Source organism: Nyctibius grandis, chromosome 5 (genome assembly GCF_013368605.1).
Source record: "Nyctibius grandis isolate bNycGra1 chromosome 5, bNycGra1.pri, whole genome shotgun sequence".
Lineage (NCBI taxonomy): Eukaryota > Metazoa > Chordata > Aves > Nyctibiiformes > Nyctibiidae > Nyctibius > Nyctibius grandis.
The window spans coordinates 64,165,224-64,187,902 of record NC_090662.1 but is presented as its reverse complement, the minus strand read 5'-3'; the positions used below and the strand labels follow the sequence as shown (position 1 = coordinate 64,187,902).

At 40.3% G+C, this 22,679-nt stretch overlaps 1 protein-coding gene across 1 annotated transcript in view; it reads left to right on the top strand.

Annotated features, from left to right (window-relative positions):
* RFX4 (regulatory factor X4) overlaps positions 1 to 22,679 on the top strand; it is a 99,568-nt gene that overhangs the window by 67,001 nt on the left and 9,888 nt on the right. Inside the window, exons 17-20 of the mRNA XM_068401756.1 lie at positions 5,734 to 5,853; positions 8,349 to 8,510; positions 15,316 to 15,478; positions 21,223 to 21,361. Of these exons, the coding sequence (XP_068257857.1) occupies positions 5,734 to 5,853; positions 8,349 to 8,510; positions 15,316 to 15,478; positions 21,223 to 21,361 (584 nt within the window). The remainder of the gene's footprint in view (positions 1 to 5,733; positions 5,854 to 8,348; positions 8,511 to 15,315; positions 15,479 to 21,222; positions 21,362 to 22,679) is intronic.

The following is a 22,679-nucleotide window of genomic DNA, read 5'->3' as shown; positions in this document are numbered from 1 at the left end:
CACAATTTCCGCCTGCTGTCTTGTGTTTTCAGCACCAGTATCCTGGTCATATCTATTTTTCCACCTCCTCTAGGACTCATTTTCTCCTTGAGTCACTGCAGCTTTTCTTTTGTTGTGAGCATAAAAGTAGCTGATACTGCTTAACAGTATACTTTCCACCAGTCTTCAAAAGTCACTTTGCATGAGTGTTGAATAACTGCTGAATTTTGTTTTCTAGCACTTTTGGTTGCTACACTTCTCTCTGCAGGCATAATCCCAACCTGTGAAACACACTGCTACCCAACAAATTAAAAAAATTGAGGTTACACTGTTACGAGTTATGAAATGCTGACATTAAACTGCCCCTAAGGATACATTATTGCTACTGAATTGCACCTAATCAAGCATACTCCTTTCAGAGCTTCAATCACCAAAACATCTTTAATCAAACACGGAATCCCCAAATAGTTATTAGACCACCAGTTGTCTGGACAGTCTGTACAGTGATCCTCAGCTGTGATTTCTTACTTATTAACGGAAACATTTATGAACTTGCCATGTAGTGAGTAAATGAGAAGACTGACAATTATTTGTTGGTTCGAGTTCGGGACCCACTACCATATAATATATCAGAACTACCAAAATAACTTACCTGCTGTCTCTGTTATAAATTTGGCTCTTGAATTTCCCATTTTTGAGAACTTTAACTGCTCAGCTAAGTTTGTAGGGCCTTGGGTTTTTTTTTTTTGTCTTTTTAGTTCACTGAGTATATCTGTGTGTACAAATGCATGATTCATCTTCTTATATGGACACACACCTTTGAACATGAATTTGATATGTTTATATGTAACCACAATCAGGCAAAGAATGTACTGGTCATAGCTGATGTGTTTTTCATGGATATGTGGTGTTATAATTAGAACTGGATCAATAACTGCTTTTCAATTTGGTAGCCGAAGCAAGAGTTTAAAAAAAAAAAAAAAAAGCCATCATGCTCAGAGTGAAGCTGAGATAGTTTGGGACTTTCATCAAATTCAGAAATCTCTATTTTTAAAAAAGTAAAATCAAAGAATTCTTTTGCATCTCCCACATTTTGGTGCTTAGACCACAGCTGCGTGCCTCAGCAGTCTTGAAGCAGTGTTAATCAGCCAGAACAAGATCTCTAACCAAAGGGCTAGAGGATTTGTCCTGTGGGAGGGTTTTCTCATCTTTTCTGTTGAAACTGTTTCTCTTTGTACAAATCACATAACCATTTGTTGAGCTGCAGAGGTCTGCAGCCTGCTAGGTGGGTTCTCTCTTGGGAGGTGATGTGACACGAGTCGGTTCAGTCCCTGTTCTAACCCTTATTTATATAGGGTGGAGTTCTCCCTGTTCAGGTGCAACTCCAGTGGAAGCAGGAGGAGATCTGAGCCTTCAGGTTTTCAAAGGGGAGAATGATACCAAAACCATATCCTCATACTATCAGGCAGAAGCCTGGGCTATTCCTACCTTGTTTCCCCCAAAATGTCCCAAACATTATTTAGCCACAGACACAAATTTATAAGAATTTGTATTAATGATGCTACTCTTTCACTGCAAGGCTATTTGACATATCATTCATGAATTAGGGTTGAGCAAGTTCCAAAAGAGTAATCCCTGAATGTAAACAGCTCAGAGCTAGATGGCAGAAACTCTTCTGTGCCTAATTTAACACAGTTCCTCATAACTTTTCAGAATAATGTATGCATTTAAGTGAGTTCTATGGAGAGAAACAAGGACTGATTTACTATTCTAAATATTTACATCTATATACCTTTGTTCTTAACTTTTCTAAGTTTTGCATTTTTACTTATTTGGAAACTTTCAGCGCACTGATTTTTAATGATTTCTTCCACTTCAAGCAATATATAGACTCAGATGCTCACAGTGTTATTTTTTTAATAAAATAATGTGTTAAATGATGGGATATTTACTATATACAAGATGGTATATTTTTATCTTTGAAATATGCGATACAGAAATCTGATTGGACAAGGTTGGAATACCTGGCACTGGACTGGCTAGCACAGAGATTTGATTCTGCAAAGCTTGTAAGCACGGTGGCATGGGCAGGTTGAAACAATCTCTGGCAGAAAAAAAGCTCCTTCTCCCTCTCTCTTTTTCTCTCTGCCTGCCTCCCTCCCTTCTTCCCGTATATGCATATCAAAGGCACAGTTGGTGGCAGTGTTTGGGTAATGCATACAGTGTATAAAGTAACTAATTAGTAATAGAAGCTCCATGATTTTCTCCAGATCTGGAAATCTCACTGTTGGTTTTCTACTTACACATAACTGTTGTATCAGCTGCCGATACTTACTGTACATTAGCTGGGTAATCATTGCCATGGTTGCTGTTAACTCCTGAAAATAAGAGCCAAATGCTATTTCTTATTGTAACTACAGTCTCTTGAATGACTTCTTACCTCTTCCTAAAGAAGTGTATAGTTTGCCAACCACAGTTGAATCTGGTTTAGTACTTAAACGTATACTTGAAAGAACCAAACAGTTTCATGTGAAAAACAGTAGCTTGCAAGCACAGAATAAATTATTGTACATTGTGCTGAATAGCTATTCACACTGTAGCTGAAATGCGTGCCCTGATATTGGTTTCACTCTATAGCTTACATTTCATTTGACTCATTTAAAAAAGTAAAAATACTGCATTCATTCAGTACCAACAACTTGTTTGTCTTGTGTCTTTCACGCAAATTCTGGGCTCAAAAACTCTATACAGAGTTTAAAAATACTCAGTGGGAGAAATAATAGGAGAGGAAGAGAGAAATTCAAAAGAGTGACAAGGGCACTAGATTGTTTTTAAATGCTGCATTCAGTATTGCCAACTCAAGTCTTCAAAATAAAGCATTAGGACCACCCCCCCTGCACCCCAAACAAAGCTATTTTTAAAAATAGCAAATCTTGAGTTATTGTCGTTTACTTCCTAGCATTTTAGTGTTTAGGGTTTGCACGTTCACTCATTTTTATGAAACTACAAGCAACTTTCCTTAATTTTTTTTTTAATTAAAGCTGAGCAAGGAGTTTGATGGGAAACACTAAATACCCTGAGCTTTATACCACCACGTGAAGTTTGCCAGCATTTAGGCCTGTTTTTCTTACCTTGGAAATATTTATCAGTAGTAACTGCACTAAAGTCAATAGAAAGTTTCCACTGAAAAATTATGGTCAGAAGAAGAGCAAGCATTTTGTGGAGATTCTTGATAATCTAGGCTTCCACTGGGGAAATCCTAGGTCAGTAACAAGGTGATCAGCCAGGATGCTGTCTTTATTGTACTGTTAAATTGAATAGGATTTTATTTAATGAGACTTTGAGCCCAAAAGATTTCTAAAAACAAATTCTCTGCAGTAGTTAAGTGAAGGTCTCCACTATTTACCCTTGCAAAGCTGGGCAAACTTGTTACCATTTTGATTTGCCAAAATACATGAAACAAATGAAAAATGGAATGCTTCAGGTTCACTAACAGCCAAAGATTTCCTCCCCATAGCAAAGGTGTTGCAATCACGTATGTCCTTTTTCGGTGTTGCCTTGTCCAAGAACACAAAGGCGCATGTTCACCTCCCAGTGTGTGTGCTCCGCTCGTATCAGTGATGACAGAAGCCATGCAGGCATGGAGTGAGAGAATGAAACACAAAGACCATCCAGGTCACAAAGAAAAAGAAAGTGCTCAGAGTTGCTTTGAAAGTTGAATTGCCAGCTAGAATTGTCTAAGGATAGAAGGTTTTTCAAGCCACTTCTTCTGCCCTTCAACAGTATGTTTGAGTAGAGAAGTTGGAGGTAGGGGTAGTTACGCTTTGTTGTGGTAAAAGCTAGTATCCCAAGATACACCTAACTTTCCCATGAAGAACCCAGTGATTATGAAATTTGATTGAATTTGAAACTTGTTGCATTTTTTCCCATGGAAGTGTTTTTCCTCAAAATGTAGTAATGGAATTTCAAGAGGAACACATCTAGATGAGGCAATTTTTTTTGATTTGGCAGTAGCTGATCTCTGTTTCCCTCTCAGCTGGTGATCTTTCTCTGGTTTAAGCCAGCTGCTGGACTGGCTATTATTTTAACCTGACTGCATTTGCAGTTGCCAGAGTTATTTAATGACTTACATGAACCTGTTTTAAATATTCCATGCAAGTCTAAATAAACATAGGAGCTTTTTTTTAAAAAAAAAAAAACCAAACACTGTATGATCAAATCCTGTCTGGAGCTGTTACAGGTACTCTGTGTCATGGAGTCTATTGCATAAACAGACCAAACTCCATCTTGATACTTGTCAGTCTTACTCTGCAGATGAATGTTGTTCCTTTCAGGAGGACACTGCACAATGTCTCGGCTCTAATGTTTTGCTCCTCTAATTTTCCCCTGAAATGCATCTGTGGTCTCTTCTTATACATGTATTTTTGTGGCTATGTGTGCTCTAGGGCAAACATTTCTTCACCATCCCTGACATGTATCCTTCTTTCTAAATTATGGGAAGCAAATCACTTCCTTTCTGCAAAATGAAGCCAGACATGCATTTTTAGTCATCTAAAATCCATTATGCATTCCCCGCATCCTCCTGGTAATCTTCCCCATACCAGTTTCATCTTGTACTAAGTTTTCTTGAACATGAGTGACTAGAGTTATATGCAAAATTCTAAGTGAGGTTTCACTAGTGCCTTGTGCAATAGTATTAATACTTCTGTTTCTACAGAGGAAGTATATAAATCAGAGGATTATATAAATTGCTAAAGGCAGAACTTCTTACAGCGTGCTATTAAATTTCATTTCCACTACTCTAGTCCATAGCATTACCCAGTTCTTCCTCCTGACAACATTAGCAAGTTCTCCATCTGTACTCAAATCGATTTGTGGCAGATACCTATCCATATAATCTCCATTTACTATTAATTTTCAAAGTGTTTTTTTGACTCCACCACCCACATTTTCTTTTGTCCATACTCTTCCCTTAAGTCCTTTAGCTCTTAAGTTTTTCACATTCCTGTCATGGTAGTTATGAGATAGTGTCCATGTTCCTTCAGAGGAATGCACAGAAACAGGCCGAATGTTATGCTGCTGATATGATTGAAACTGATAATTAGGAAAATATAATGTAGTAGGAGAAGTATGGCAGAGCAAAGCTTTGGCATAAGTCTTTCCATTTAAGACATCCACAATTGCTTCTAATGCCTCTATGTCTAGCAGTTAATGGATGTCTCATCAGTCCAGGCAATGCACTGGAGTTATACCATCAGGAGATTTGGAAGATTGTTTCTACCTTCCTATTGATTAATCTCTCATTTCTTTGTCCAATGACACAAGTAGTTCAGAAAATTCATACCAGGATGCATCACTAAGGCAGCCAATTCAGGATTCTACTTCTGACAGAAACTTATATCGGGTCCTTTAGATAAAAGGAAACAATTCCACTGTAGTGTCATTGTCTAAACGGTTCAATGCTAATGCAGGAGAAGAAAACTCTTATCAAGTCCCAGCTCTCAGCTAGGCAGCCTCCTTGTACCTTAAACCATGATAATTGGTTGTATAAGCTTGTATAAATCCTGGAGCGAACAGAGTTTGCTGGTCCCCAATTTTACTTTGACCTCCCTCACCCTGATTGAGATACTTCAGTGACAGTAGTATATGGAGGCAGTCCTGCTTGGTACTGTTTGTGTTGAATACTGTAATCATTGGTTTAATGAGTGTATTGAGACAGTCAATGGCTTTTTTGCTTGTTCACTTTATTACTAGGGTCTTTTCACCTTATTCACTTGATGTTCGATGACTACGTATTGTACCTGCTAGAATCACTCCATTGTCAGGAGAGAGCTAATGAGCTAATGAGGGCAATGAAAGGAGAAGGAAGCACAGGTGAGTTTGTTCTTTTATTAATCTTTTGTTGTTTTTTTCCACTGGGTTTGCTGTTTTCTACATTAGGACCCTTCTTTATCCTCATCTAATTCCGTGAGGCTTATCTAGGAGCAAAGTGTTTTTCAGTTCCATTATGATTTGAAATAAGTCATTTGTGAGGGGGTGTCCCTGGTTAATACATTCTGAAAGAGGTCTGCCTGGTTCATGATGTCACTCTGGCTGTCTGAACCCCATTCCTAAGCATACACTTGGTGTTTCAGTAAGAGATTTTTGTACTGAGCCTTTTACCTCAGTCTGTCAAAGCCACCATTGTATTTCAGTGAACCCAGTCTTGATTCTCTCTCTCACCCTGCTTTAACACTAAATTAAATAAATTCACAGATATTAACAGATTTTACCAATCTAAATAAGAGGGAGAGATGGGAGAAGTGAGCAAAGACAAAACCCAAAGCTATCGTTTCTGGTACACTTATGTTCTAAGTGCCTGAACAGAAGCAGATTCCGAGTCCTGCTCGACTCACTCTGCACTGACTCGTCAGAACAGAAGCGAACAGTCTCGGTCTTTAATGTCAAGACCGGTTGTCCTCAGGAGACTCGGCCCCCAGAGCCTGAAGTTAGGGATGGGGGGCTGTGTGAACCTCCCGTAATCCAGGAGGAGACGGTTAGTGACCTGCTGTGCCAGTTGGACACCCACAAGGCTATGGGCCCAGATGGGATTCACCCCAGAGTAATGAAGGAACTGGCAAACGAACTTGCCAAACCACTCTCGATTATCTACCGGCAGTCCTGGTTAACTGGAGAAGTTCCAGATGACTGGAAATTAGCAAATGTAATGCCCGTCTACAAGAAGGGTCGGAAGGACGATCCAGGGAACTATAGGCCTGTCAGCCTGATCTCGGTGCCAGGCAAGGTGATGGAACAGATCATCCTGAGTGCCATTACACGGCACATGCAGGACAATGGGGGCATCGGGGCCAGCCAACATGGATTCATGAAAGGCAGGTCCTGCTTGACCAACCTGGTCTCCTTCTATGACCCACTTAGTAGATGAGGGCAGGGCTGTGGATGTAGTCTATCTAGACTTCAGTAAGGCATTCGACACTGTCTCCCACGGCATCCTCCTAGACAAACTGGCTGCCCGGGGCTTGGATGGGTGGACTCTTAAATGGGTTAAAAACTGGCTGGATGGCTGAGCCCAGAGAGTGGTGGTGAATGGGGCAAAGTCCAACTGGCGTCCGGTCACTAGCGGTGTTCCCCAGGGCTCAGTTCTGGGGCTGGTGCTGTTCAATATCTTTATAGATGATCTAGATGTAGGGATTGAGTGCACCCTCAGTAAATTTGCAGATGACACTAAGCTGGGTGGGAGTATCAATCTGCTGGAGGGTAGGAAGGCCCTACAGAGGGATCTGGACAGGTTAGATAGATGGGCTGAGACCAACGGCATGAGGTTCAACAAGAACAAGTGCCGGGTCTTACACTTCGGCCACAACAACCACATGCAGCTCTACAGGCTGGGGGAAGAGTGGTTAGAAAGCAGCCCGGCAGAAAGAGACCTGGGGATGCTGATCGACAGCCGGCTAAACATGAGCCAGCATTGTGCCCAGGTGGCCAAGAAGGCCAATGGCATCCTGGCCTCTATTAGGAATAGTGTAGCCAGCCGGTCTAGGGAAGTGATCGTCCCTCTGTACTCGGCACTGCTGAGGCCGCATCTTGAGTACTGTGTCCACTTCTGGGCCCCGCACTTCAAGAAAGATGTTGAGGTGTTGGAGCGAGTCCAGAGGAGGGCGACCAAGCTGGTGAAGGGTCTGGAGGGTCTGTCCTATGAGGAACGGCTGAGGGAGCTGGGGTTGTTTAGCCTGGAGAAGAGGAGGCTCCGAGGTGACCTTATTGCAGTCTACAACTACCTGAAGGGAGGTTGTAGTGAAGTGGGAGTTGGCCTCTTCTCCTGGGCAACTAGCGATAGGACAAGAGGACACAGCCTCAAGCTTCGCCAGGGAAGGTTCAGGTTGGACATTAGGAAGAATTTCTTTACAGAAAGGGTTATTAGACATTGGAATGGGCTGCCCAGGGAGGTGGTGGAGTCACCATCTCTGGATGTGTTTAAGAAAAGACTGGACATGGCACTTAGTGCCATGGTCTAGTCGACAGGGTGGTGTAAGGGCAACGGTTGGACTCGATGATCCCTGAGGTCTCTTCCAACCTGGTTGATTCTGTGTGATTCTCTGATTCTGTATTACAGGAATATAAATCTTAATGTGTCTGTATACGAGTTTTCTATCTATACAACAGGAAAAATAGCACTTTGCTTTAAGAGGTTTTATGAAGGTACACTAAAGGTTGTAATTCTGAATGTTATAGTCTTTCAAAGATTTGTGATTCCTGCTGTGCATTTCTTGAAATGCAGCCTACAGAACTTCTTGTTTTAGTCTTTTTAGTTTCTCAGTGTTCCTTGACCCTACCTTTAACTATTTGGTGATTTTTCTCTCATTCTGCAGCAGAACTACGAGAAGAAATTATTCTCAGTGAACCAACTCCTCCAACTCCCTCTCCAGTGCCTTTCTCCCCAGCTAAATCTGCCACCTCAGTGGAAGTGCCCTCTGCCCCCTCGCCTGTCAGCAATCAGTCCCCTGAGTATGGTGTCATAGCAGCTACAACAGGTAGGTAGGCTTATGGCAGCTGGATCTGCTTGAAGATGGCTTTTGCACTTGGTCGCCTGAAATGGAGACTGATAACATGATGTGCTGGCTTTCGAGAGATGAGAAGCCTTCCCAAACAGAAATCTGTTTAAAGTATCTGTTATGCCTTCTCACTGTATCCAAATATGATGTGCAATCTAACAGGAAAAAGATCTGATGTTCGGAGTCCAAAGGCCTAACAGGAGATCCCAGACCTCAGCATATCAGAATCTGTTCAGTACCTGAGGCCTTCAGAAGAGCACACCTGTGACTTTATTTCTAAATGGTTTTAAAAATCAGTCAAATTTTTCATATTTCTAGCAATACCCCAAAAGAATTATTTATGAATATAGCACTTTTGAACATCTTCAGTGACTTTAAGAGCCATAAGTCTCCCTGAAAAATTTTATATACTTCAAGGAAATGTGCCAGATATTTTAAGGTTTAGTGAAGTTTTCAAAATCCTGAACCACTAGTGCTTCAGGAATTCCTAGTGGATAAAATGGGAATTGGATATCTTTCCACATATTTGAGACCCAAATATGTTCAAATAGCTGTGCAAGTTTCTCTTGGGAATGTTTTACACATCATTGACAACTTTCATCTTTCAATGCTAGAGACTAGGAATTCCATGTCTGAAGCCTATTTTCAGTTGCATACTCTATTATGGCAACTCATGAGGTAGTTGCATTTTGGTGGGCCCACAGATTAAAAAGTCTGTGCTTAAAGGTATTCAGTTTGTGGGCAGGATTGTCAGAAAACATTTAGCACAAAACTGGCTTCTTGTTTGTTCCGTTTAAATGGGCAACCATCCTCTGTACTCTAATGTAAAACTCGCTCATTGCCTTTTGGATGAGGGCAGGATAATCTGTATGCATGATCAAAAGACAGGGTTTTCTTAACTTGTAGAAAAAAAGGCAGAAATGTAAATGACTTTCAGAAGGAATTCCAGGCAGTGAAATTCCAGCTTTGCTGCTCCTCAGTGAAATGGGTCTATAATCAGAATGTGGAAACTATCACTTCTGTGGTGTACTAGAAAAGTTACAAAACCTTCTTGAAAGAATGTCAGAAAGTGATGATTTATCACACTGGAGAATTTGGCAGTGGCTAAAGGACTAATAAATCTTTCTGACAAATGTTTTTCGTGTTTTTGAAGGCGCCACAGGGAAGCACAATGCATAGTTGTGGGGGAAAGAGATTTAAGAACATTTGTCCCTACGTCAAAACATAAGGTTTTCTTACTGTTGGAGACTATACCATGTTTAAGAGGGAAATAGGATGGTATTACCCCCAGAACAGTTAGACAAGAGACACATGATTCCTAGTCATGGCAGGTGAGCATACTGCTTTGGATGAGGCAACGCTGGAGGTGGTGTACATGTTTGAGTCTGGAAATGCTGATTTTGTGGGTAACTTGCTCTGTAGACATTGTGGCCCAATGGGATTGTTGTGATGTTATAGCCAGAACTTAGTATGATGCAGAACTGTATCCAGACGTAAAAGACTGAATAGCAGGGAACGGTGTGCTCTCCAGGGGCATTGACAGGAATGGAGATTTGAGGAACTTGTGTTTAGGCTGCAGAGACTGTAACTCTGAATGACTATCATAACTATTAACCCAAAGCTTATTCCATATTTATAAAATAGCCTATTTGTCAGCTATCTGGGCTTCCACCTTCAGCTTACTTGACTTAGGTACTTGACTTAGGTGCAGATCTGGGCAGGCTGTGAACTGCACGGATCTTAGATATCCCTCCTGAATCCCACCAGTAATGCAAGGGAATGGACTCACAAACATTACAAATGCAATTCTTTTTTGTTTTCGTGTTGTTTATTATTTTATTATAGTCTGTTTTATTCTCTCTCTCTCTAATTTTTTGTGACCTGGTAAGGCAAAGATCTGCTAGTTTGAAGTCTCAAGCCAGAAACAGGATTACTTGGGAACAATGGTTGAAGGACCTACTGCCACAGTACAGGCAGTAGAACTTCACATAGCAGAATTTCTTAGGCATGAAAGCTATTTGTGATTATTTTATCTCTCCATTTTTTCCAGCTTTTCATTTTTACATTGTTTAAAACCTTTTGTTTGGTTGAATTGGATTTTATTCTTACGGTTCGGTGCGCTCTCACTTTTGCAAGTGTGAAAATCGTTTTTGCCCAGCACAAGCCAAATTTGCCAATGCAAGTAGTGGTCTGGTTAAGATTAAATATCAGTATGTGGCTATATCCTGGTCTTAATTTGGGTAATCAGCAATACCTCCATTTCTCATGTTCGTCATGTAGATGAACTGATCACCTTTTCAGTTTGCTAATTATTACACCATGGAATGCAGAGTTCATTCATATAAAGTAATACAAAATAACAACCATGTTTCAGCTATAGGAAATTGCTATACTTTAAAATAGGAGTGCTGAAGATGTATTACATATAATCAAACCATTTAATATACAGATTTGTAGCATTAATATATAGAATATTTTGGAACAGGAACCTCTGTTCTGGAGAGATACGTTTAAAGTATAATCTTTTGATTTTCTTATGTGTCTTTTATGAGGTAAATGTAAAACTCCGCAAATGCTTTGCAAATCTTGAGAACTAGTTCCATTGGTTACCACTAGCTCTCAGCTCCCAAATTTAAGGCATCATTAACTCTTTCTTGCTTGTGGCATTAGCAATAAAAGTTAATTATTAAACTTGCATTTTAACCTTTTTGCCTTCAGTCAGGGGTCAGCACAAAACCAGCAAATTAAATTGTTGCAATTACGTGATACCGAGAAAAAGAAAGGTAAATCCTGTATATAGTATTCTGTGGTAGAACATCTGGCATGGCTCAGCTAACATTTTATTTAAAACGTTTTGTTAAGTTACTAGACATTTGAAAGGATAATTAGTCTCCATCCTTTCTAAATCACAAAGGCCAGATTAATGATTGTTCAGACTGCAACAATATTGTAATAAAAGTGATAGTTATATGGCTGACTATGCTATTCTCTCTTAAAGCCCCTCTTAAGCTGTGATTACTCACTTGCCAATGCAATGGTTTTTAAACAACCCGAAATGAGCTCTGAATTGTAAGTAGTTCCTAATAGTTAGTAAACTATCTATGCAGTTTACTGTTAATTTCAAGAAACATATGTGTGCAATAATTCTTAGGTCAGCAACGGTCATTTAAGGTCGCTGTTCTTCCAAGTCTAGGCCAGATATTAAAGTTCTGGAATCTGGCATAGGAGATAGATAGATACCTGGCACAGAGCTACCACCTCTACACACCTCTGTGTGTGTGAGTACAACAAATTTCTGTTTCTTTTCCTAAAACTTCAGCTCCTGGACTCATATGAATATATGAGAACATCAGCTCTTGTTCAACATTCAGTCTTTAATTCTCATAGCTGCAGTGTGTAAAAGTCAAAGGTTCAAATTTCAAAAGGCAATTCTCCCCTTCCAACTTCAAGGGTTTGTGTTTTTTCTAAAGCTGGTAGTTAAGATAATCTCTTTGTTGTGTGGGGGCAGAATGAGGGTCTAACTCCAGATTTCTGATCGCTTAAGGTTGACGGGACTGCTTACTACCAGACATAGTACACAGTGCTGTGAGTGTCTTGCTTGTACCTGGGTGGTCATTTACTCCAGCGTAAAGCAAATATAAAATGCGGCATCGTGAAGCAACTTTTGTTTCTTTCTGCACTGCTGTACATGATGGCACCAATGACAACAGGGCTGTTGTTGGACTGATAGCAGTTCCACTTATATTTTGACTCTCCTACAGGTCAGATGGCCTCTTGTTTAGTATCCTCAAAATCAAATTTTTCTTTAAAAGAGAAAAGAAAAAGGAGTGATAATAAATGAATGTCCCTATTTTAATCAAACCCTGCATGTTCAGAACACAAAGCAGAGCAAAATGTTGCTCAATCACTATTGTTTTTGCTTATTTCAGAAAGCAGTTCAGTTGGGTTCAGTCATATCTAAAAGAGACTTCATCTCCTGGAGTTCAACTCTGCAGCCAGCTGAAGAAATTAATCATATAGGGCTGGGACACAGGCGGATATTAAAAAGCTAACTATGAAAAACTTTCAGACTTATCTCATTCGTCCTTTTGCACCCACCACAATGTTGGCAATATCCTGGCTGACCCAATATATACATACACACATCTGCAAATCTGTTGTCTTCTATCCTTCCTCTCTGTCTTTGTGACTAGGTCACTGAAAATAATGGCATCCCTTCCACAAAGGCAAAGAGAAGTGAGGCAACTCTAGAGTCCCAAGAGCATCCTGAAAAAACTATTTGAACAGCTTTCTGTCACTGTGTAAATCCAGAATAAAACCCAACATACATTTGTTTCTAAACCATAACCTCCTAAAGAAAGTGGGTATTTCCTAGAGCAGTTGTGTGAAGTACTATAATGTAGTGCCAGGGACAATTCTTGGTTAGGAAAACTAAACAAAGATATTCACAGCACTTCCAGTACAAGACCTATTCTCTGTATTTTTTTCTGTGTTGTCTGGACAGGCACAAAGCATGTTACACCCTAAACATTTATTTTAAAATTGAACTGAGGTAGCTGCCAGTTGGAATTGAGTGCCAGGACTGGCCAAGTCCTCTCATCCAAGGAGTCTGACTTCCCACAGGGAGCACATGAAACAACTTGCTGTCCTGGCCTGACTCGTTTTCCTCAGACTGAGATAAGATCCCTTCTAGTTTTCAAAAAAAAGGAAGCTGTCACAATGGCTGGGGACACTCAAATTAACCAGATTTGGTAAAATGTAAAGGATCTTTTGGCCCTGTTATTACCACTTCTTTTTAGAGCTAGGAGGGTCATGAGATTTTTGGCTCAGTGGCCAAATTTTTTCTTGGAAAAAATTAAATCAGGTCAAAGTAAAAATTTTGGTTTATGGTGAATTTAAAAAGTAAAAAAGTGAAAAAACCTCAGTAATGTTACCTAAACATAAGTATTTGGGTTTTTTCACCATCTTTGTTGTCCTTCTTTTCTTTCTTTTCTCTTTGTGTTTGCCTTTTGAATTTAGGCCTGTTTTGAAACAAAGTTTCAAATTTTCTTTTGGAAAATAGCACTAGGAAAAAATGTTGACCTTTTGAAACTGAAATGTTTCACCAAAATATTCTGCAGACAAGTTGTTGATACTTTCAAAACAGTTTTTCTCTTGTTTTCAAATGAAGCTATTTGGTGACCACATAAGTAGTTTTGGCCCCTTCCACATAAACTGTATGTTCTAGTGAAGGTAGGCTTTCTTAGACACTTTTCCTCAACTCAAGGGAACATGACCGCTCACAGCCACAGCAGCACTGATGTGCTAGCTCAAAGGTGTACAGCTCCTCTTTGGTCTCAGGGACCTCAATCGCCCTTTTCAATGGGAGGAGATGAAAGACTGAAAATTCAAGAATCGGTGACAGAAAATGCAGGCATGTGAAAACAGGCCTAGCAGAAATATCCTTGGTCATAACTCATCCAAGGATGTCTCTACTGTAAGAGCACCAAATCACACCCTGCTGGAGTATTTCAGGCTGGACTCACCTCGAGAAGCTCAGAATGCCTTTGTTCACACCCAGAATTAAGCATTTCCCATTTCAAAAAATTGTCTGATTTTGCCCAATAAAATCACACACACCTGAAGAAAATTATGCACATCTGAGATGATAAACTTTTCATTCCTCAATGCAGTGGATTGGACACAGACCTGGTAATACAATCATTTCCCCCTCTGAATTAGGCCCTTTCATACTACAGGAAGTCCTAGAATCCACACTGAAAAAAACAAGTCACCTCCTGCAATTCCTTTTAGCTACTGAAAAAGAGTCGAGTGCCCAGAGACCCCCAAACTAGTGTTCGCATTGGGTTAAATTCAGTGCTCTGGTCCTCATTTGCAGGGTAATCTCAGCCAGTATGGTCATGACCTCCAGCAAGAGCTATGTTATACTGGAACAATGGATCTGTCAGCCTCCTGAGTGAAAGGGGTGTGTGCAAAGGACAAAGGTTTCTCAGCAGCTGGCTCATGAATCTGGAGTTCCTGCCTGGAAGGGATCAGGATGATTAAAAAACTCAGCACCTTCCAAGCAAAATGGAAAACCCACTTCTTTGCTTCACTCTTCCCACAAATGCTCTACATGAAAAAATAAATTAAGTCCAGTCCCTGCTGCCTCAAAAGAAGAAAGAAGCATTATTTGCAGGAAGAAAATGGCTAGGCTATTTCTGTCTATATATTTGTTATAATTTGGTGATCTACCACTGTGTTGCCAGTACAAAGTCTGTTACCTAGTTGGGTGAAACAGATACAAACTGCAAAAGGATTCAAGAAATTTATTTGCCTAACACCCATCCTTTTTCTAATCCTTCATTGTTCTGACCATACTTCCTGCCTCACTCCAGGCCTGATCAGCCTCAGAGCTAAACAGGCCAGCAGCCCACTCTGTATGAGAGAGACCTCAGGGTTTGGTGCATCATGCCTGAGAAATATTAGCACTGGTGTTCCTCCATTTCTAAGTCCTATCCCAGTTTTTCTGAAAAATGATAGCTTCAAATTACAATACCACACTGAAAGTTCACAGTCTGAGCTATTCCAGATACGTCTCTTACCTCTGGATCTTTGCACACTCCAGCTGATGTATTTGTGTTTTTATTTATCCCTCAGACATAACTGTTTTGTTCGCTTTGGTTGATGATGTTTCCATTATCAGTGCTTATTAGGTTGCTTTCCTGTAACCATCTCAAAGCATAACACCTGTATGAATGACAGCCCACGTTAGTGTATTCCTTTAATGCTTGTTTGTCTGCAGGAGCTATGCAATCCTATACGTGGTCACTCACCTACACTGTGACAACAGCTGCTGGGTCACCTGCTGAAAATTCCCAACAGCTGCCCTGCATGAGAAGTCCACATGTACCATCATCATCTGTCACACACCGGATACCAGTTTATCCCCACAGAGAAGAACATGGGTAAGCTACTTCCCAGTGTCTTGGTTTTTTTTTTGTGGTTTTTATATTAATGTATGCTTGGGGATTTTTTTTTGGAAATGCAGTGAAATCTATTTCTTGACATAATAAGTCTGTATTGCAAAGATGCTGGTATCTCTATTCTTTGGCTGTTGTTATTGTTGTATGATTATATTATGTCTCAGTTTTATAATCTCATTTTATTCTATTTAAAAACACAGTAGGCTTGGAGAATACTTTATAAAAGAGAAGGCTTCAGTAGATTCCTGTCTTCCTGTGCCATGTTACAGGATCACAGAATGTTAGGGATTGGAAAGGACCTCGAAAGATCATCTAGTCCAATCCCCCTGCCGGAGCAGGATGGCCTAGACCATATCACACAGGAAAGCGTCCAGGCGGGTTTTGAATGTCTCCAGAGAAGGAGACTCCACAACCTCTCTGGGCAGCCTGTTCCAGTGTTCAGTCACCCTCACCGTAAAGAAGTTTTTCCTCATATTTGTGTGGAACCTCCTGTGTTCCAGCTTGCACCCATTGCCCCTTGTCCTGTCAAGGGATGTCACTGAGAAGAGCCTGGCTCCATCCTCATGACACTTGACATGTTCTATCCCAAAGGCTAGATGTGCAGAAAGAACGACCCTACTATACCACATCTCAGGAGAGGTGATTCTTCTCCTTTGCTCAGCACTGCTGAGACCACATCTGGAGCACTGGATCCAATTTTGTGCTCCCCAGTACAAGGCAGACACAGGCATACTGGAGTGACTCCAGAAAAGGGCCACTTAGTTGATGACATGACTGGAGCGTCTGTCATACAAAAAGAGGCTGAGAGAGCTGGGATTGTTTAGCATCACACAGAGAAGGCTCAGGGAGGGTCTTATCAATGTGTATAAATACCTGGTGGAGGATGTAAAGAAGATGGAGACAGATTCTTCTCAGTGCTATTTAGTGACAGGACAAGAGGCAATGGGCACAAATACAAGAAATTTTGTTTAAATATAAATATACAAAAAACTTGTTTTACAGTAAGTGTGATCAAACACTGGAATAGGTTGCCCAGAAAGGCTATGGAGTCTCCATCTTTGCTGATACACAAACCCCATCTGGACACGATCCTGGGCAGCCTGCTCTAGCAGAGTCTGCTTTGAGCATAGGGGGGTTAGACTAGACAACCTCCACAGGTCCCTTCCAACCTCAATGATACAATGATTCTATGACTACTGTTAGACCTGCAAATAAAAAAATGTCCAAAGTTTGGAGAAATAGCCACATTTTCACCATAAGATTCTAATCCTATCTCCATCACCAAAATTTGCTCAAGGCTCTCAATTAAAATAATTACAGTAGAAATGTATGTAATGTTATTTGATCTTGGAAAGCTTCAGAAGCTCCGACTAAGTGTCTCAGTGCTTTTTTCATCAGGCAGCACTTCTGTGCCATCCTCAGCTGAGTGAGTGTATAACTAATGGATATCCATAACTAGAAAGAAACAATCACAAAATAATCAACGGAGAAGGGCCAGGCACATAGCAAGGTTAGCCAATACTCAGATGCTGACATGATGCAAGAGGTTCAAAAGACTTTACTGAGCTCCTCAGTCTCACTGCATACTCATTAACATTGCAGAAGTGCTTTCCCAGTCTGGAAGACTGTATACTGTTCAGAAGGGTAACAGTAGATTAATTTGAACCCTGCATCTCCTTCCATCTTGGATGTGGCAAGGTTTGGATTTCTGTTTGAATGTCACTGCTAGGCCCTTGTTGGAAAAACCTGAATGTGGACATAGGGAACATCGCTCCTATCCAGCACGGTGATAGCTTGGTGGAGGCAGAAATAGGGCAGCAGGGAGGTTCAGGAGCTAAAAGGATGCAAGAACTGGAACAGACTACAGTAAGGCAGTGCATATATAATATATATATGTATGTATGTGAGAACTCATTGTTCCTAAAGGAATCTCTTGCTTCTGGTAGGTGATTTGAGGACACTTTTTAATCTAGGTGAATCAAATTTTCTGAAAAGCAACAAAGAATTCTAGAATCTGACTTCTTTTGCCATTTGGTTTTATGTGTGACACATGGATAGAAACATTTTGGTGATGCTTCTAAACATTGCAGTGACATCTGCCTTCGTGTCTGGAATTGACTTTATAAGCTCATAGGGATAGCGCCTCTGTTAATCAGCATTTACACGGCTTCTATCACAAAGATTTCCTGATCTCATTTGCCCTCTATATAGTACTATTAAAATTTTTTTGATTCATTACAATTTGTACTTATTTTGGATCTACAGCAAAATCAACATATTGGTATTTTGGTTTTTATGATTTGAGTTTAATGTGACAGGCTATAGAGCATGTTCCTGAAGAAACATCTGCAGGGAAATCCAGTGACCTCACCCGCAATGTTTTGAAGCACAAGACTCATTGTAGAGTTCTTGTGGAAGTTACAGTCACAGATTCAAGACAGAGCTTGTTTGAAAGTGTTAAAGAACCCTATCTTCAGTGAGGAAAAGAAAAAATAAGAGACCTTGTATGCAAGATTCAAACAGATGGCTACCCTGGAAAGAAAGACAGAGAGAAGATCAAAGTCTGCACTAAGATTTCCAGGTTTCTGTAGAAGTGAGAAATGGAGTGAGCAGCTGCTATAGTTGTGAAGACTGAGCATCACTCCCATGCAGAGGGCTCAGCAGAGAGCATAAGCAGAATAGCCATGAGCCATTCCCCTTCTGCATTTCCCACCAAATGCAGACTCTTAGCCACCCAGCATACCTGAAAGTTTCCTAACAGTACTTCTGCTGGGGTTCCTACCAATCTTGCACACTAAAGATGATCCTCTGTGAAACATAAAGGCTCCAAACTATCCTGAGATAGAAAGAGAACACCTAAAATTTCGCAGTGCTTTATACCACAAGATTCCATAATGTAAAGACATTTAAGAACTGAAGCCTTGGAACAACACAAAGCCCTATTAGTTCCCAAGAGAGATTTGGATAGAAACTATTATAGACTGAAATACAGACTGTTAGACTGATTTGTACAAATATTTTATTTATGCTTCTGCCCAGTTATACAAAATAAAATGTAAGTTCAATGACAAAAACTGCTCCCTGTAAAATAAAAATTGATTAAGGCCAAATGCATGTTACCAGAAATGAAGAAAGGGCTACATGATCTGTTCCCCATTATTTAAACAAGCCTTATAGCTAGCAATACTAGCGTAGATTTGTGAAACTGGAGAAGAGCACAAGGTCTACTCTAATCTATTCTAGCTCACTCCAGTAAATCTTCTAAGTCCACACTGGTAGTCTCCACACTTGTGGGGTCTCAGGACTGTAAATGGAAGATCTGTGGTATTAATAGAAGAAAATATCCTTATATATAATTGGAATTTCCCTTGTTCCAACTTGTGTCTGTTGCCTCTCACCCTGTCACTGTACACCTTTGAGAAGAGTTTGGCTCTAGCTGGTCTATACTCTCCTTTTAGATAGTTTTAGGTCATCCCTTTGCCTCTCTTCTTATGGCTGGACAAACCCAGTTCTCTTCCTGTAAGTCACATGATTCAGTCCCCTATCTGTTTTAATGGTCCTCCACTAGATTCGCTCCAGTATGTCAATGCCCTTTTTATAGTGGAGAGCCCAAAACAGGACACAAATAGAGAAAAATAACAGTTCTTTAGGCCTGCTGTCCACACTTCTGCTAATACAGCCCAGTATATAGCTGGTCTTGTTCATTGCAAGGGCATGCTGGTGACTCATGTTCAACTTTTTGTCCACCAGAACTTGCAGACAATATTCAGCAAAGCTGCTTTCTCTCCAAATATCCCCAGCCTGTACCACTGCAGGAGTTATGATGTCGCAGATGCAGGACTTTGCATTATTCTCTATACTATCAACCAACAATTCTTTCTGAATCATAGCTGCTAGACTTCAGCATAACTGCCAGTTCCCAGCTGGACTTCCCCAAAGACATTCCATCTGTGTATTGTCCCCACTACTCAAAGACTACAAATGTGGTTCAGCAGTCACTGTAAGATATGGTACTTGGCAGAAAACATTTTTGTTGGAATTTTCAGGCACACTTTCTTCTTAGAGAGATGTAGGGTTCCTCAGCCAAGCACTTTCAGGTAGGCAGGAAAATACTAGCCTTGAAGGATCACAGCCATCTCCTCCTCATGTCCTCAGTGCTCTCTCTCCTGAAGTTGAAGAGAGACAGAGGAAGCTTCCTGGACCAAAAGTACACAACAGAGCTTAGCATAAGAAACTTTATAACTCCATGCTCAAGTGAATTAAAGTGCTATATTTTAGCCAGAAGTGATGACTGTTTGAATGAAGGAGACAAGATAAGTAGCTTCCAGACTAGGACATAGCATCCTTAATGACTAGAGAAAGCATGAAGTGCAAACTCTGCCTTACAGGACTTGGCTTTGTTTGGGAGTCCAAGGGCACCCTGGTCTCCACAAGGGACTAGATAGGCAAGCATCTTCTTCAAGCAGAGAAGGCTGCACTGTGAAATGCCAGGCTTACGCAGATCTTGCAGATCCTGCTTACCAGTCTATCATGTTGAAGGAATTAAAACACAAGATCTCTGCCTACCACAGTGTGAAACCAGCTCCATGACATAGCGACTCCTCTCTCCCCCACTCCCCACAGAGAGACTATCAAAGTTGTATCATGTGAACACCAGCTTGTCTGAGGTAGATTATGGAAACCACTCATATTTACAGCTAAGCACAAGTGAATATAAGAGTGAAAGCTCAATGTTGAACAATGAAGATGGACGTAGGACTTCATGTCCTGAAAACGTTTCTGGAGGGGGTTCTCTGCTCTCATTCTGAAGCTGCTGGTTTAGCTGGTGTAAGACATGACGTGATGTCTCTAGAATACCATCATAAAATCAAAAGAATAGTAGAAGTTTAAACTCTACCCAGTGTAAAAATGACATTGAACTTTCCAGGAAAAGTCTGTACAAATAACTGTCTTCCCTTTCGCACAACGCATTGGTTACCCTGTTTAATTATTATGGTTTGTGTTTTGCTTCAGTAGCATATATTTTAAGAGCCTTTAAACTTCTGTGCTGAATTAGCATTAAATGTTTGCATGGCTACACAAAGATGGGGAAGTTGCAGAAAGTGTCCATGCATCTTCTGCTAATGAATAGCCCAAATAATGGTGGCCAACAAACAAAAACCCCTGGTTAGCCCTAGACAAGGGGTTGGGCTAAAAAAAAAAAAATAGGCAGACTCTCCAACCTCAAATCTCACTCTATACTTGAGTAGCTGTGCTAAAGCTGTACATTGTATGCTTCAGATGCAAATTAATACATCTCTCTCTGTCCCAAAAAAGGAACATCTGACCCCGGTGCAAGGAAACAGCTGAACTCCACAGTGTAGTTCTTTAAGTCAAATCTTACCATACTTCCTCAGCCTCAACAGCAATTTACTAGGAACATGGCAATAAAATAATAATAAAAGGGAAAGACACTTTCTCCCTAGAAAGTGCACAAATGAGTCTGCAATTTAAAACTAGTTGGAGAAACATGATGAGTCTCTCTATTTGTTGTTGTGCTGAACACACCATTTCACTAAGTGGCATCTGCTTCCCAGCTGAGCTGGGAAATGTCTTTTTTAAAAAGGTTATTTAAAATATCATTCTCCTATGCAAAAAAGTGCAACTGTATATCTCAAAATTTATAGAATTATTAGTGGCAATACATTTATTATGCATACTAAATAGTGTTTTTAAATGGCTTTTAGATACACAGGAAGTTACAACTATGGTAGCTATAGCAACCAGCATCCCCATCCAATGCAGAGTCAGTACCCATCCTTACCACATGATACTGCTATTTCTGGACCACTTCACTACTCAGCTTACCACAGAAGCTCTTCGCAGGTAAGTTGGATTTATTATTTGACAATTCTTGCTATAACATTTTAAGTAAAGTTGTGCTTGTAAATTTCTTATCAGCATGTTAGCTGTCTGAATCAATAAGCTGTCATCAGGGTAGTCATTGATGGTCCCTCATTTTTTTCTTTTCTAATATTACCTAGATATCTTTTCATTCTGGTGGAGATTGTTTTATCAGAAGTATCTTTAGATTGTACTAAACTCTAAAATCCAGCAGTCTGGATCATAGTGTTTCTATGTTAAGGAGTAGCTGAAACAAAAATGAATATAATTAGTTGTATGTTTCTTATGTGTTGGGAACAGGGAGAGATTCCTAACAATAAATAAAAGTTTTCATATAGTTGAAAGAAGATGCAGAGACCATAGTGAATTCTTCTGGGGCCTCTGCTTTTGAGAATACATATGTTTAGGAATTTGCCAAAAATGTGAGTTCTGAATACAGTTTGAATAGCTTCAGGATGCCAGTGCAAAGAAGTTCTGTTTAATCTGTATGCCATAGTCTCCTACTATAATGCTGAGAAACTATGTCAGTAACAATTTCAGGACTATTTCAGTTCACAAAACTGAGCCAGTAGAAACCAGCACAGATTAAGTGGGAGGATGATATTTGGCAACAGTTCAAAAGCAGTGTCACTGTAGGAGGGGTTTAGTACATCATGCAGCTGGTGCTTCCCCAGTGTAGGAAGCTGCTCTCTGGGCTCTCTGCATCATCTCTGGGATGTGCAAAAGGTAGGTACAGGCAGGAGGTGATGGCATTGGAATATTCCACCCACGTGGTACCTCTTATGATTTATCTACTGGAAATTTATACAAGTATATTAGGGACCATATGCTTAACTATCATCTCTGAACTGGAACAGTTTCATACCAGATGCAAAGACATGAATTTGATAGTGCTTTGGACTAGAACACATTAAACCTGCATCTCATTCTGGTCTTTGGCATCAGTCTGCCAGGTGATCAGAGAGTAGTGATTTCTCTTTTTTTTATGCCTCATTTTCCCTAGCTGTAAGAAAAAAATAATGGTATTGATCTCCTTAAATCTTTTTGAAATCTGCTGGGAAGATTCTCCTATACAACCCCAGCATACTCCTTTGGACCAGCTTGACAATGGCTCCCTAGCTTATGAAAAGAACAAGTCTACAACTTCTCACCTATTTGTGTAGCACCGGGTCTATAAGATACACTGCAAGAGCCGTGAGGATTTGTATGAGGGTTGTTGCAGCTGCTGTATCTTCAATAGGAACAGTGAGTGAATGTTTGAGTCCGGTGTCCTGTGATAGGCTTGTATACACTGGTTTTT